The 16,637-nt window shown below is 40.7% G+C and overlaps 1 protein-coding gene across 1 annotated transcript in view; it reads right to left on the reverse strand.

Moving 5' to 3' along the window:
* Window positions 1-16,637, reverse strand: part of GXYLT2 (glucoside xylosyltransferase 2) — a 143,159-nt gene that overhangs the window by 39,217 nt on the left and 87,305 nt on the right. Inside the window, exon 7 of the mRNA XM_036333790.1 lies at window positions 6,520-6,692. Within this exon, the coding sequence (XP_036189683.1) occupies window positions 6,520-6,692 (173 nt within the window). The remainder of the gene's footprint in view (window positions 1-6,519; window positions 6,693-16,637) is intronic.

Below are 16,637 nucleotides of genomic sequence, written 5' to 3' on the forward strand. Positions count from 1 at the left end.
TGTAAGGAGCCTCTGGGACAGCTTCAAGTGTACCAACATCAGAATTATAGGGGTGCCAGAAGATGAGAGAGAGCAAGATATTGAAAACCTATTTGAAGAAATAATGACAGAAAACTTCCCCCACCTGGTGAAAGAAATGGACTTACAGGTCCAAGAAGCGCGGAGAACCCCAAACAAAAGGAATCCAAAGAGGACCACACCAAGACACATCATAATTAAAATGCCAAGAGCAAAAGATAAAGAAAGAATCTTAAAAACAGCAAGAGAAAGAAACTCAGTTACCTACAAGGGAATACCCATACGACTGTCAGCTGATTTCTCAACAGAAACTTTGCAGGCCAGAAGGGAGTGGCAAGAAATATTCAAAGTGATGAATACCAAGAACCTACAACCAAGATTACTTTATCCAGCAAAGCTATCATTCAGAATTGAAGGTCAGATAAAGAGCTTCACAGATAAGGAAAAGCTAAAGGAGTTCATCACCACCAAACCAGGATTATATGAAATGCTGAAAGGTATCCTTTAAGAAGGGGAAGAGGAAGAAAAAGGTAAAGATACAAATTATGAACAACAAATATGCGTCTATCAACAAGTGAATCTAAGAATCAAGTGAATAAATAATCTGATGAACAGAATGAACTGTTGATTATAATAGAATCAGGGACATAGAAAGGGAATGGACTGACTATTCCTGGGGGGGAAAGGGGTGTGGGAGATTCGGGAAGAGACTGGACAAAAATCGTGCACCTATGGATGAGGACAGTGGGTGGGGAGTGAGGGCGGAGGGTGGGGCGGGAACTGGGAGGAGGGGAGTTATGGGGGGGGAAAAAAAGAGGAACAAATAAAGATTTAATTAAAAAAAAAAATAAAAAAAAATAAAATAAAAGAACTAGAAAAAAATACAAAAGAAAAGCCCAGAGTAACTACAAGGAAGGAAATAGTAAAGATAAGAGCATAAATAAATGACATAGAGATAAAACACACACACACACACACACACACACACACACACACACACACACACAAAATCCCACAATACAAAAGGTCAATGAAACCAGGTTTGGTTCTTTGCAAAGATAAGCAAGATTAAATAATTTTTAGCCAGACTCATCAATAAAATAAGGGAGAGGACCCACATAAATATAATCAGAAATAAAAGAGGCAAACTAACAACTGACACCACAGAAATACAAAGGGTTGCAAGAAAATACCATGAACAACTATATGCCAACAAATTGGACAACCAGGGCAAAATAGACAAATTCCTAGAAGCATACAATCTGCCAAACTCAATAAAGAAGAAGCAGAAAATCTGAATAGACTGATTACAACTAATGAAATTGAAGTAGTAGTAATAATAATAATAATAATAATAATAATAATAATAATAAACTTTCCAGCAAACAAAAGTCCTGGATTAGAAGGCTTCACAGGGGAGTTTTACTAAATATTCAAAGAAGAACTAATGCCTATCCTGCTTAAACTATTCCAAAAATTTCAAGGGGCTGGGGGGAGGGGGGAAAACTTCCAAGCTCTCTTTATGGGGCCAGTATTATCCTAACTCCCAAAACAGAAAAAGACACTATAAAGAATGAAAATGATGGGCCAATATCTCTGATGAACATAGATTCTAAGATTCTCAACAAAATATTAGCAAATCAGATCCAGCAATATATTAAAAAGATCATATACATCATGACCAAGTGGGATTTATTCCAGGGAAGCAAGGCTGGTACTATATTCACAAATCCATAAACATGATACATCACATAAACAAAGTTAAGAATAAAGGTCACCTATATCAATGGGTGCAGAAAAGCATTTGGCAGATTCCAGCACCCATTTATGATAACAGTTCTCAGCAAAGTGGTAATAGAGGAGTCATGCCTCAACATAATCAAGGCCATGGACAAAATCCTACAGTCAACATCATACTCAATGTGCAAAATCTAAGTGTTGCCATTCAGATCAGGAAGAATACAGGGATGTCTGCTTTCACCACTCTTATTCAACACTAGAGGCACAGTGCACGAAATTCATGCGGGGGGGTATCCCTCAGCCAGGCCTGCACTCTCTCGAATCTGGGACCCCTTGGACATCCTTCTCACAATCCAGGACCACTGGCTCCTAACCGCTCGCTTGCCTGCCTGCCTGATTACCCCTAACTGCTTCTGCCTGCCAGCCTGATTGCCCCTTAACCGCTCCCCTGCCAGCCTGATTAACACCTAACTGCTCCCCTGCTGGCCTGATCGCCCCCAACTACCCTTCCCTGCCGGCCTGATCACCCACAACTGCCTTCCCCTGCCGTGGCCTGCCTCCTCCGCTAGGCCCTGCCTCCACTGTGGTGCGGCCCTCTTGTGACAGCCATCTTGTGACGGCCATCTTGTGATGACATTAGGGAGTGATGCGTGAGGGAGTGAGGACCACCTAGGCCAGTGGTCGGCAAACTGCGGCTCATGAGCCACATGCGGCTCTTTGGCCCCTTGAGTGTGGCTCTTCCACAAAATACCACGTGCATGCGCACACGTACAGTGCGATTGAAACTTCGTGGCCCATGTGCAGAAGTCGGTATTTTGTGGAAGAGCCACACTCAAGGGGCCAAAGAGCCGCATGTGGCTCACGAGCCACAGTTTGCCGACCACTGACCTAGGCTAGTATTAATATAGATAGTGCTGGAAATCCTAGCCACAGCAATCAAAAAAGAGGAGGAAATTAAAGGCATCCAAATTGGAAAGGAGGGATTAAAACTGCCATTATTTGCAGGTGACATGATATTGTACATAGTAAATACTACAGAATCTACCAAAAAGCTACTATACTTAAATGAATTCGACAGAGTTGCAGGATACATAACTAGTACCTAGAAATTGATGGCATTTTTATACACCAATAATAAACTCAGAAAGAGAAACTAAGAAAACAATCACACTTACTATTGCAACAGCAACAAAAGGGCACCTAGGAATAAACTGAAGCGAGGAGGTAAAATGCCCGTGTTCAGAAAACCATTGGCCACTGAGAAGAGAAGTAGAGGAATATACAAACAAGTGAAAGCACATACCGTGTTCATGGATCTTAACAATTAACATCTTTAAAATGTCCATACTACCCAAAGCAAACTATAGATTCAATGGAATCCCTATTAATACACCAATGGCATATTTTACAGATCTAGAACAAATATTCCAAAAATTTATTTGAAACCCCCAAAGACCCTGAGTAGCCTCAATAATCTTGAGAAAGAACAAAGTTGGAGGAATCATAAGACTAGGTATCAAGTTATATTACAAGCCACTATAATCAAAACACCTTAGTACTAGGACAGGAATAGGAATAAACTTCAATGAAACAGAACAAAGACCCCAGAAATTGACCCAAGTCATTATGTTCAATTAATATTTGACAAAGGAGGCAAGAGCATACAAAGTAGTAAGATAGTCTCTTCAATAAATAGTGCTGGGGAAAAAGGACAGATACATGTAAAAAAAAAATAAAACTAGACCACCAACTTACACCATACACAAGAACAAACTCAAAATGGATAAAATATTTAAATGTAACTTGGGAAAACATAAAAATTCTGGAAGAAAACATCACCATTAAAATCTCAGACATCTCACATGGCAGAATTTCCACCAACCCATTTCCTAGAGCAAGAGAAACAGGAAAAATAAACAAGTGGGTCTTCATCCAAGTAAACAGCTTCTGCACAGGAAACAAACAAACAAAACACTCACATAAGAACTGAGAACAGCCAAACCGGTGTGGCTCAGTGGAAAGAGCATCGGCCTGCGAACTAAGAGGTCCCAGGTTCGATTCCGGTCAAGGGCATGTACCTTGTTTGCAGGCACATCCACAGTGGGGAGTGTGCAGGAGGCAGCTGGTCGATGTTTCTCTCTCATTGATGTTTCTAACTCTTTATCCCTCTCCCTTCCTCTCTGTAAAAAATCAATAAAATATATTTTTTTAAAAAGAACTGAGAACAAACAAACCAGAAGCCCCGCAAACCACTAGCACCTGGGAGCACACTGTGTGGGAGAACATGTTCACCAACGATACATCTTAAAACGGGTTAATTTCAAAAATATATGAAGTTTGTATATAACTCCACACCAAGAAGACACACAATCCAATTTAAAAATTGAGTAAAGATCTTGAATAGACACTTCTCCAAAGTGGACATACAGCTGGCTAAAAGACATTATGGAAAAATGCTCAAAATCACTAATCAACTGAGAGATGGAAATTAAAAGCACAATGAGGTATCACCTCACACCTGTCAGAATGGCTATAATCAACAAATCAACAAACGACAAGTGCTGGTGAGGACATGGAGAAAAGGGAGCCTCGTACACTGCTGGTGGGAGTGAAGACTGCTGCAGCCATTATAGAAAACAGTGTGAAAGTTCATAAAAAAATTAAATATGGAATTGCCATTTGACCCAGATGTCCCACTTCTAGGAATGTTTCCTAAGAATCCCAAAACACCAATCAGAAAGAATGTATGCACCCCTGTGTTCATAGCAGCACAATTTACAATAGCTAAGATCTGGAAACAGCCCAAATGCACATCAGTAGATGAGTGGATAAAAGGGTTGTGGTTCATTTACACCATGGAAAACTATGCAGCTGTAAACACACACACACACACACACACACACACACACACACACACACACACACACAAAACAAAAAAAACAAAAAAAAAAACCAGAAGGATCTCTTATCCACTGAGTCAGCATGGATGGACCTGGAGAGTAATATGCTAAGCAAAATAAGCCTGTCAGAGGAAGACAAGCATCACATGATCACACTTGTTTTTGGAATCTAATGAACAAAATAAACTGATGAACAAAATAGGTCCAGAGGCATGGATGCATGAACACACTGAGATGCCAGAGTGGAAGGGTATGGGGGTGACAGGAAGGGAACGTGTACGCATATATGCATAGCTCATGGGAGCAGACAATAATGTGGTGAAGGCCTGGGTTGGGGTAGTAGCTGGGTGGAGGAAGTCAAAGTGGGGGACAACGGGGACATCTGTAATACTGTCCACAATAAAACATTTTAATTTATATATTAGGCACAGTAAGAAATGAACAATAACTAGTAGTAAAATAGATCCATTTTAACAATGTACTCTAATAACTATGATGGCTACTAAATGACTTAAGAGTGGTGACATTATGATGTCATCACATTACATAGGGAAGTGTGTAATTTAAAATTTTAAATTATTTATTTCTGGAATTTTCCATTTAATATTTTTAGGTTGTCGTTGATTGCCAGTCAGTGCAACCATGGAAAGTGAATCCGCAAATAAGGGGGGAATGCTGTATAGGAAAAAGCATAGTTTACACAGGGCTCAGCACTACCTGCAGTTTCAGGCATCCACTTAGGTCTTGTAAAGTACTCCCCATGGATATGGGAGTCTCCTGTACCAGCAGGCAGTACTTCATATGATTTCAGGTGGTGAACCTCAAAGTAAGGTTATTTCAATCATGCCACTTACCTCAAAAGATAATTCACATATATCTTTAAGTCCTCCTCAACATTGCTAACCAGTCTCTTCAAGTTAGTGAGAGGGGGCCTCAGGCCTTGAGGAGTGAGTTCCAGGCAAAACCCTGTGTGTGATCTCTGACTCAACCGTAGGCGATTTCCAGGCTTCTTGGGAGGCCTCTGGGGAAACGCTGTCCTCCCCACACCAGACATGGGCATAAGCAGTGCACTCTAGATCTCTTGAGGGAGCTGTAGTCACACTCAGTGCCTATGCCCGAGGCTCATATTCATGTATGCACTCCTGTCTCAGGCACCTCCATGTGGAGGCCTTCTTGTGGGAGAGGAGAGGAGTGACCTTTCTCTTCCTCTCTCCCTTCATTCTCATCCAGCCTCCCCAGGCTTAGGGCCCACAAGGCTGAAGGAGTTGAGATGGTTCCTGCGTGTGTGCTGATTCCTTTGCCCTCGTCAGCGCTCGGTGAGGGTGGCGTGGAGCTCTGAGCAGGAGGCACTGGGCCCCCTTGCCCTGCGCGTGCACTGACGCAGCACATACTAATACATAATGACTGGACTGTTGTTTTCAGTTGGCTCCTTGTCCTAACTGACCACCTCCACACCTGATTGCTCAACAGGGTGGAACTGGCAATCAGGCAACACACTAGTAGTTTGAAATGAATATCATTTTGTTGTGTTATCTTCACCCTGACCCACTACCCTCTATTATGGCAATTGGCATAGGGTGGCTCTTTCTGATATAAAATTTCCTCTGTTAGTGAATTTATGAGAACAAAAGTGTGTGACTTACTTGGAAATACTAAGTAAAGAGTGAATAAAATATAGTATAGCATAGCATAGCATAGCATAGCATAACGCAGTATATTAGTTTCTTAGCTTGGGGAAAACTGGTATAGTTCAATGCTTGTGGGGAAGTATTTGGCCTTCAAAGAAGAGAATGACTAAAGCACCCATGCTGCTTCATGCTGTAAGCACATGCCTGCTGAATGGTAGCAAGAACATACTTACATCCCGTATGGCTTCGTATAGGGCTTTGAAAGTCGGCTGCTTATCATCATGGTAGACGCCTCGGTTCCCATGCAGAACAGACACCCCTTCGAGCTCCGCCCTTTTGCAGTTGCTGCCATACATGCAGTGGTCAGGACGGTAGTTCCAATGGCAGGGGAACACATAGAGACGCTCTGGTGGTGACAAGAGAAAGACATGTCCACGGTCAGTGCTGGCTCTTCTGCAAATCTGGCGATTAAAACCAACGTTTCCATCAACTGCACATAGCAGATGATTTAAATTCACGTTTGTGACTATGACTCATGGACCAAACTTCAACACATTTGTTAATATCCTGAGGTCAGAAGTTAAGAGGGTACCCGTTGGTATAGGTCCCTCCCCGCGAAGGGAGAGCAGGGAATAAGAAGGCACACAAGCCCTTGCTCAGGCCCCCACTCTCATTCAAACACAGTGAAACCTAGGTCCAGTGACTTAATATTCCTGTGCTTCCATTTTAGACTAACAGGACCTCTTTCTTTTTTTTTTTTTTTTTTTTTTTTTTTTTAGCATATTACACTTTTATTATTATAGATTCACAAGCAAGGCAGGGACATAAAACAGGATGAGGATGACAAAGGAGCCACGGTGAGGCCCACGGACAAACAAAAGATAGACACCCAAGAGGTGTGGTCCGGACCCTCCTGTGAATGCCATTTTGTTACCCAGTGCCTACTTTTTTCCTCTGCGAAAAACAGAAAACATTCTTGCCATGCCTCAAATTTTCTGGAGCAACCACCCTAGACAAAATTATAGTCCACTTTAGGATCCCAAAGAATTTCATGAATAGAAACTAGAATTTTCAGAAGAGTGCCCTGAGGGTTCCTGGTCCCAAAACACAGCAACTGATTTGTTCATCACAAGCACTGCTCCCGCCTTTCTAAGAATCCTCTGCCACGGGGATTGGCTGCCCAAGGCCATTCCCTTGTCTTTCCCTTGAGAAATCCCCGTTACTCTGGCCTCCACCCTCCCTCAGCCAGTGAGACACAGCATCTTCTGTGGGGCTTCTGAAAAGATCTTCATCACTGGTAAAGCGATACATGAGAGGAAACAGCCTCTTCATGCCTCTTGGCTGTTTCAGCTGAATGTGGTTGTGTCCACACAGTGCCTGAGAATGCGGCACAATCTCACACCCAAAAACAAAAGACAAGCTGGGCTCTAGCCAGTTTGGCTCAGTGGATAGTGTGTCGGCCTGTGGACTGAGGGGTCCCAGGTTCGATTTTGGTCAAGGGCGCATGCCCAGGTTGTGAGCTCAATCCCCAGTAGGGGGCGTGCAGGACGCAGCCAATCAATCTCTTTTTTTTTTTCTTTTTTTTTTTTTTTTTTTTTTTTTTTTTTTTTTTTTTTTATTGCTTAAAGTATTACAAAGGGTATTACATATGTGTCCATTTTATCCCCCCGCCCTAGACAGTCCCCTAGCCTCCCCTATCCCTCCATGTCTTATGTCCACTGGTTATGCTTCTATGCATGCATACAAGTCCTTTAGTTGATCTCTTACCCCCCTACCTCCTGCCCCGCAACCCTCCCCGGCCTTCCTGCTGCAGTTTGACAATCTGTTTGAGGGAGCTCTGCCTCTGTATCTATTATTGTTCAAAAGTTTATAATGGTCTCTATTATCCATGAATGAGTGAGATCATGTGGTATTTTTCCTTCATTGACTGGCTTATTTCACTTAGCATAATGCTCTCCAGTTCCATCCATGACGTTGCAAATGGTAAGAGTTCCTTCCTTTTTAGAGCAGCATAGTATTCCATCGTGTAGATGTACCACAGTTTTCTAATCCATTCATCTACTGATGGGCACTTAGGCTGTTTCCAGATCTTAGCTATGGTGAATTGTGCTGCTATGAACATAGGGGTGCATATATCCTTTCTGATTGGTGTTTCTGGTTTCTTGGGATATATTCCTAGAAGTGGGATCACAGGGTCAAATGGGAGTTCCATTTTCAGTTTTTTAAGGAAACTCCATACTGTCTTCCATAGTGGCTGCACCAGTCTGCATTCCCACCAGCAGTGCACAAGTGTTCCTTTTTCTCCACAACCTCTCCAGCACTTGTCGTTTGTTGATTTGTTGATGATAGCCAGTCTGACAGGTGTGAGATGGTACCTCATTGTTGTTTTGATTTGCATCTCTCGGATGATTAGTGACCTTGAGCATGTTTTCATATGTCTCTTGGCTTTCTGAATGTCCTCTTTTGAAAGGTGTCTATTTAGGTCCTTTGCCCATTTTTTGATTGGATTGTTTATCTTCCTTTTGTTAAGTTGTATGAGTTCCCTATAAATTTTGGAGATTAGGCCCTTATCGGATATGACATTGGCAAATATGTTTTCCCACACAGTGGGTTTTCTCGTTGTTTTGTTGATGGTTTCTTTTGCTGTGCAGAAGCTTTTTATTTTGATGTAGTCCCATTTGTTCATTTTCTCTTTAGTTTCAAGTGCCCTAGGAGCTGTATCAGTGAAGAAATTGCTTCGGCATATGTCTGAGATTTTGTTGCCTTTGGATTCTTCTAGAATTTTTATAGTTTCCTGTCGTACATTTAAGTCCTTTATCCATTTTGAGTTTATTTTTGTGTATGGTGTAAGTTGGTGGTCTAATTTCATTTTCTTGCATATATCTGTCCAATTTTCCCAGCACCATTTATTGAAGAGACTATCTTGGCTCCATTGTATGTTCTTGCCTCCTTTGTCAAATATTAATTGAGCATATTGGTTCGGGCCGATTTCTGGGCTCTCTATTCTATTCCATTGATCTATATGCCTATTCTTGTGCCAGTACCAGGCAGTTTTGAGAACAGTGGCTTTGTAATACATCTTGATATCTGGTATTGAGATCCCACCTACTTTGGTCTTTTTCAGGATTGCTGCAGCTATTCGAGGTCTTTTTTTATTCCAGATGAATTTTTGGAGAGTTCGTTCTAGATCTCTGAAGTATGCCGTTGGTATTTTAATGGGAAGTGCGTTGAATTTATAGATTGCTTTGGGTAGTATGGACATTTTAATGATGTTGATTCTACCAATCCATGAACACGGTATGTTCTTCCATCTGTTTATGTCTTCCTCTATATCTTTTTTCAACGTCCTGTAGTTTTCTGAGTAGAGGTCTTTTACCTCTTTAGTTAAGTTTATTCCTAGGTAGCTTAATTTTTTTGGTGCGATGGTAAACGGGATTGTTTTTATAATCTCTCTTTCTGAAAGTTCACTATTGGTGTATAGAAATGCCTCGGATTTCTTGGGGTTAATTTTGTATCCTGCTACATTGCCAAATTCATGTATTAAGTCCAGTAGCTTTTTGATGGAGTCTCTAGGGTTTTGTATGTATAATATCATGTCGTCTGCAAATAAGGACAGTTTTACTTCCTCTTTTCCAATTTGGATGCCTTTTATTTCTTCTTCTTGCCGAATTGCAATGGCTAACACTTCCAGTACTATGTTGAACAGGAGTGGTGAGAGGGGGCATCCCTGTCTTGTTCCTGTTCTTAGGGGAAATGGTGTTAGTTTTTGTCCATTGAGTATGATGTTGGCTGTGGGCCTGTCATATATGGCTTTTATTATGTTGAGGTATGATCCTTCTACTCCCACCTTGCTGAGAGCTTTTATCAAAAATGGGTGTTGAATTTTGTCAAATGCTTTTTCTGCATCAATTGCTATGACCATGTGGTTTTTTTCTTTCAATTTGTTTATGTGATGTATCACGTTTATTGATTTGCGGATATTGTACCATCCTTGCATCCCTGGGATAAATCCTACTTGGTCATGGTGTATGATCTTTCTGATGTACTGCTGGATCCGATTTGCTAAGATTTTGTTGAGGATTTTGGCATCTATGTTCATGAGGGATATTGGCCTGTAATTCTCTTTCATTGTGTTGTCTTTACCTGGTTTTGGTATTAGGGTGATGCTGGCTTCATAGAATGAGCTTGGAAGTGTTCCTTCCTCTTGAATTTTTTGTAGTAGTCTGAGGAGAATAGGTTTTAGTTCTTCCTTGAATGTTTGGTAAAACTCCCCTGTGAAGCCGTCTGGTCCTGGGCTTTTGTTTGCTGGAAGCTTTTTGATGACTGCTTCAATTTCTTCCATAGTTATTGGCCTGTTGAGATTTTTAGATTCTTCCTGATTGAGTTTTGGAATGTTGTATTTTTCTAGGAATTTGTCCATTTCCTCCAGGTTGTCTAGTTTGTTGGAGTAGAGCTGTCCATAGTATTTTTTAACAATCATTTGTATTTCTGTGGGGTCTGTTGTTATTTCGCCTCTATCGTTTCTGATTTTGTTTATTTGGGTCCTCTCTCTTTGCTTCTTGGTGAGTCTGGCTAGAGGTTTGTCAATCTTGTTTATCCTTTCAAAGAACCAGCTCTTGGTTTCATTGATTTTCTGTATTGTTTTTTTGGTCTCTATGTCATTTATTTCTGCTCTAATCTTTATTATCTCCTTCCTTCTGCTCACTCTGGGGTTTTCTTGTTGCTCTCTTTCTAATTCTTTGAGTTGTAGAGTTAGATGATTTACTACCATTTTTTCTTGTTTGTTGAGATAGGCCTGTAGAGCTATAAACTTCCCTCTCAGGACTGCTTTCATTGTGTCCCATAGGTTTTGGATTGTTGTGTTTTCATTGTCATTAGTTTCCAGGATGTTTCGAATTTCTTCTTTGATTTCATTGGTAACCCAATCAATATTTAATAGCATGCTATTCAGCTTCCAGGTGTTTGAGTATTTTGGGTTGTTTTTATTGTAGTTTATTTCTAATATTATGCCATCGTGGTCTGCGAAGACGCTTTTTATGATTTCAATTTTCTTGAATTTGGGGATACTTTGCTTGTGACCCAATATATGGTCTATTTTTGAATATGTCCTATGAGCATTTGAGTAGAATGTATATTCCCTGGCTTTCGGGTGAAGTGTTCTGAAGATGTCTATTAAGTCCATCTGATCTAGTGAGTCATTTAGGATTGCTGTATCTTTGCTGATTATTTGTCTAGAGGACTTATCCAGTGCTGTCAGTGGTGTATTAAAGTCCCCTACTATGATTGTATTGTTGTCGATGTCTCCTTTGATATCTTCCAGGAGTTTTTTTATGAATTTGGGTGCTCCTGCATTGGGTGCATATATGTTTACCAGGATTATATCTTCTTGTTGTATTGATCCCTTTAGTATTATGAAGTGGCCTTCCTTATCTCTTGTTATGGCCTTCACTTTGAGGTCTATTTTGTCCGATATAAGTATTGCTACCCCAGCTTTCTTTTCCTTTCCATTTGCCTGAAAGATATTTTTCCATCCTTTCACTTTCAGTCTGTGTGAGTCCCTTCTAATGAGGTGGGTTTCTTGTAGACAGCAGATGTATGGGTCATGTTTTTTTATCCATTCAGCCACTCGATGTCTTTTGTTTGGAGCATTTAGTCCGTTTACGTTTAAAGTTATTATTGAAAGGTAGTTGTTTGTAGGCATTTCTGTTTTTGTGTGGCTGTTTTCTTTCTGAGCTTTTTATTTCTTATTTTTATACCAGTCCCTTTAGCATTCCTTGCATTGCTGGCTTGGTGGTGATAAACTCCCTTAGCCTTTTTTTGTCTGTGAAGCTTCTTATTTCCCCTTCAAGTTTGAATGATAGCCTTGCTGGATAGAGTATTCTTGGATTCAGTCCTTTGCTTTGCATCACTTTGTAAATTTCCGTCCATTCTTTTCTGGCCTGATGTGTTTCTGTTGAGAAATCATTTGACAATCTAATGGGAGATCCCTTGTATGTAACTTTCCGTCTCTCTCTTGCAGCCTGTAAGATTCTCTCTTTGTCCTGAACATTTGCCATGGTAATTATGATGTGTCTTGGTGTGGGTCTTTTTGGGTTCACCTTGTTTGGGACTCTCTGGGCTTGTGTGACTTTTTTCTTCCCCACCTCAGGGAAGTTTTCTGATATTATTTCTTCTAATAGGTTTTCTAATCCTTGTTCATCCTTCTGTTGTTCTGGTACCCCTATTATTCGTATGTTGTTTCGTTTCATGTTGTCCCAAAGCTCCCTTAGGCTCTCCTCCTGTCTTTTCATTTTTTTCTCCAATTGCAGTACGTTTTGGGTGTGTTTTGCTTCCTTGTCTTCTAAATCACTAATTCGGTCTTCCGCTTCTCCTAGTCTACTGTTGATACTTTCAATGGAGTTTTTCATTGCAGCTATATCGCTCTTCATATCTTCTTGGGTCTTACTTAAGTTGTTGATTTTTTCATCTGTTTCTTCTAGCTTCTTCCATATGTTATCGATTTTTTCATCTGTTTCTTCTAGCTTCTTCCATATGTTATCGATTTTTTCATCTGTTTCTTCTTGCTTCTTGCTGAGGTTGTCGATTTTTTCCTCCATCCGGTTTATGCACTCTAGGACCCTTATTCTGAATTCTTTTTCTGTCATGTTGCATGCCTCTGTATTACTTAGCTGCTTTTCTGGAGAGTCCTCCTTCTCTTTCCTTTGGGGGTTTCTTTGTCTACCCATGTTTGATCTCACTGACATATCTAGACGTTGAGTCGTTCAGTGGCTGCTCCCTTGGTGGCAGTGACTCCTTGGTCTGCGGTTCCTCTTCGGGCGGTTGTGGTAGCAGCTGCTCTTCAGTTGGCAGCAACTCCTCTGGTGGGTGCTGTTCACAGCTGTGGTGGCTCTTCTGGCTGGTGGGGCGAGGTTTCACGTACAGCTGCTGTTCCTCAGCAGAGGGTGTGGTGCTCAGGAGGTTGCTGTTGCTTGGATCTGCTGTGTTGATTTAAAGGCACAAAATACAACACAACAAGGCACCACGTACCAGGCACTATACACAAATATATTCACGATATTAATAACCCCAAATAAAGGTGACCACCTGAATTAAGAGAATTAGGGGATAAGGAAGAAGGAAGAGAAAAAGAGAAAAGAGAAAAAAGAAAAGAAAATTAGGGACCAAAAAAAGGAGTGCAAAAATGAAAGTGGGAAAAAGGAGGGGGGAAAGTAAAAGCGAGAAAAGAAAGGAAAAGAAAAAAAAAGAGCGAAAAGAGAGAATGAAGTGGAAGAGGGGAAGAGACTTTTTATATGAGGAGAATGCTCCTATAGAACAGCCATTAATCCCAACAAATTCCAGCAACAGCTCCCTGGAGATAAATGCAAACTAGAAACAACCAATAATATAACGATGAAAATAGAATGGAGAACACTAATCCCAAAGTAAAATAAAGAGAAAATAAAATGGCACTTTAAAAAAAAATGGTAAAATGGTAGCAGTAATAATACTGGTTAAAAATAAGAAGGTAGTAATTAAAAGGGTAAAATCAGGTGATGGAAAAAAGAAGAAAAAAAAAGAAGAAGAGGAAAAGAAAAAAAAAAAAGAAAAAAAAAAAGAAAAAAAATTGGTTTCTTAGTTAAAAGGTGAAAAAAGAAAAAAAAAAAAAAAATATTGCAGTAGTGAAGGTCCTTCGGTTCTTCTATTCTTCAGTGTGGCTCGCCTTAGACCTGCCCGGTATTCAGGAGAGTGTTGCGTTTCCCTGCGATACACTGTTCCTCTGTGTTGTAAACCACAGTCCTTATTTTAAAGCAAGCCGCATTTGTTTCCCAGACTGCCTTATTTTGTGTTTAGCAAAGAGTCAGTTTGTGGGTCAGCCTCTGGGTGGCAGTGTTCTGGGGTTGGCCTCTGAGGCTACAGGGCCTCTCTGTCCAGTGGAAGTTCACTGCCCAGAGCTGGCTGCGTAAGAGTTACCAGTGCTGTGTTGTTGCTGGGATTCAGGACCTCTTTCTTATTTTGATAATTAAATGTAAAAATTTCATATAAATGCTTAGCAGAGTGCTAAGCACACAGTGAAAGTTAATAGAGTTACCAGATATAATTAACTATTCAGAAAGATTTTTTGAAATGGACAGACCCCCAAAATGGGATTTAAGATTAAAGTGAAGATTTCTCTTAGGTTTAAAAACCAACCAACAGCCCTGGCTGCATGGGTCAGTGGTTGAGCATTGACCTATGAACCCGGAGGTCATGGTTCCATTCCGGTCAGGGCACATGCCCAGTTTTTGGGCTTGATCAATGGTTCTCTCTCATCATTGATGTTTCTATCTCTCTTTCCCTCTCCCTTCCTCTCTGAAATCAATAAAAATATATTTAAAAAATAAAACCCAACAAACAACAGCAAAGGAGAAAAAATCCAAAGAAGCAAAGCCAAAAGAAAGTTCCTACGCCATGGTGACAATACACACTGTGGGTGAGCATGCACACATATGTACACCTGTGTGTTTATCTCTCTAACCCAGTGGTTCTTAGGCAAGGGCGAAATTACCCCGTCCCTGGAGCCAGTTGGCAATGTTTGGAGGGAGACATTAGTTGTCATATACGAGAGAAGCTGCAACTTCCATCTGGTGACTTAGGGAACAAGAGTACCCCAGACATCATCCAGTGAATGGACAGGCACCGCAGCCACAGTAGCACCAAATCAAGAAACTCTGCTGTAATCTGTTGAACTCAGAAAATTTCCTCTTGGTGAATAGGATAATACAATTAGCAATAAATTCATAACTCCCTAGTTTTCTGGCCCTCAGCCTGTTGACTTTAAAGACAGGGGCTAAAGCAGGGGTGGGCAAATTTTTTGACTCAAGGGCCACAATGGATTCTTAAACTGGACCGGAGGGCCGGAACAAAAGCATGGATGGAGTGTTTGTGTGAACTAATATAAATTCAGAGTAAACATCATTACATAAAAGGGTACAGTCTTTTTTTTTTTTTTTAGTTTTATTCATTTCAAACGGGCGGATCCGGCCCGCGGGCCGTAGTTTGCCCACTGCTGGGCTAAAGGAATATGGACCAGAGTTCTCTGTGAGTGTAGGTTATTGACCAGGAGAAAGGCCTGTGTGAGAGCACAGAAGAATTAGAATGGATACACTGTCAGAAAAGCAACTTAAAGATGTGCTAGAGCGTCGGATTGATAGCACTCACTTCTCATGGGAAGAACCACTGCTTAGAGAATCCTTACAGAAAGCTTTGCCATGAAAGTGAAGAATGAAGAGGCTCTCATACATCCCTCTGGCGGACTGAACTACCATTGATGTCAGTGTAAAACTGGGTGAGGGCATTTAGCTATTTAGGTAAATTTAGGATGTTCTGGGCATCCCTCCTGGGTGAGGCACCTGCTCATTTGTTGCAGATTTGATGAGACTCGGGATGACCGGCCCCTCGGTGCCTACAGCAGATGAAGGGGTTAGCCGGGCATAGGATGTAATTTTTTTCAAGACCGTTTTATATCTTTTTTTAAAAATATATTTATTGATTTTTTATAGAGAGGAAGGGAGAGATATAGAGAATTAGAAACATTGATCAGCTGCCTCCTGCACATCTTCCACTGGAGATGTGACCTCAACCCAGGTACATGCCCTTGACCAGAATCGAACCCGGGGCCTTTCAGTCCGCAGGCCGACGCTCTATCCACTGAGCCAAACCAGTTTCGGCAAGACTGTTTTATATCTTAAGAGAACCTTATTAAAGTGTAGGTTTATTTCTTAAAATGTGGGTGACAGGAATTTTAAAGTTTTATATAATGCTTCAAAGTCTTTAGAATACTATACAGAAAGGTGTTTGTTTTTTTAATTGGCTTATCTGTATATCTGAAATCCTAAAGCTTTCTTAGAGCTAAAACACTAGGATTTTTACCTGCAGGGTCACAGAGAGATCACCTGTTTTAAATAGACTGAATAATAATAATAATAATAATAATAAGCCAGCGATGTCACACTTGATATTCCAATCTCCTTTTTCCCACTTCTTTCTCTTTCCTCTTGCTACCCACACTGCTTTTATTTTCCGAACTCCGGTTTGCTGGATTTAGTTTAATTCTGAACATTGAATTTTTAGGAAGTTTTTATTAGATAAAAAGCTATATATTTTTTTTAAAGAAAATTTGTTTATCCAGGAAAATATATTAAATCATGCTACTGAGCCTCCATTTTCACTGATGTTTTGGTTCAGTCTTCTTTCATCATGACATAAACCTTAATAAAATAAACTAACATTTAAAAATGTTAGTGGCTGGTGAGGATTAATAAATGAATGGAGCAAATGGAGTCAGACATTAAGCCTAATCTACTGGTGAGCGGAATCAGACATTAAGCCTGAG

This window comes from Myotis myotis, unplaced genomic scaffold, assembly GCF_014108235.1.
Source record: "Myotis myotis isolate mMyoMyo1 unplaced genomic scaffold, mMyoMyo1.p scaffold_m19_p_13, whole genome shotgun sequence".
Lineage (NCBI taxonomy): Eukaryota > Metazoa > Chordata > Mammalia > Chiroptera > Vespertilionidae > Myotis > Myotis myotis.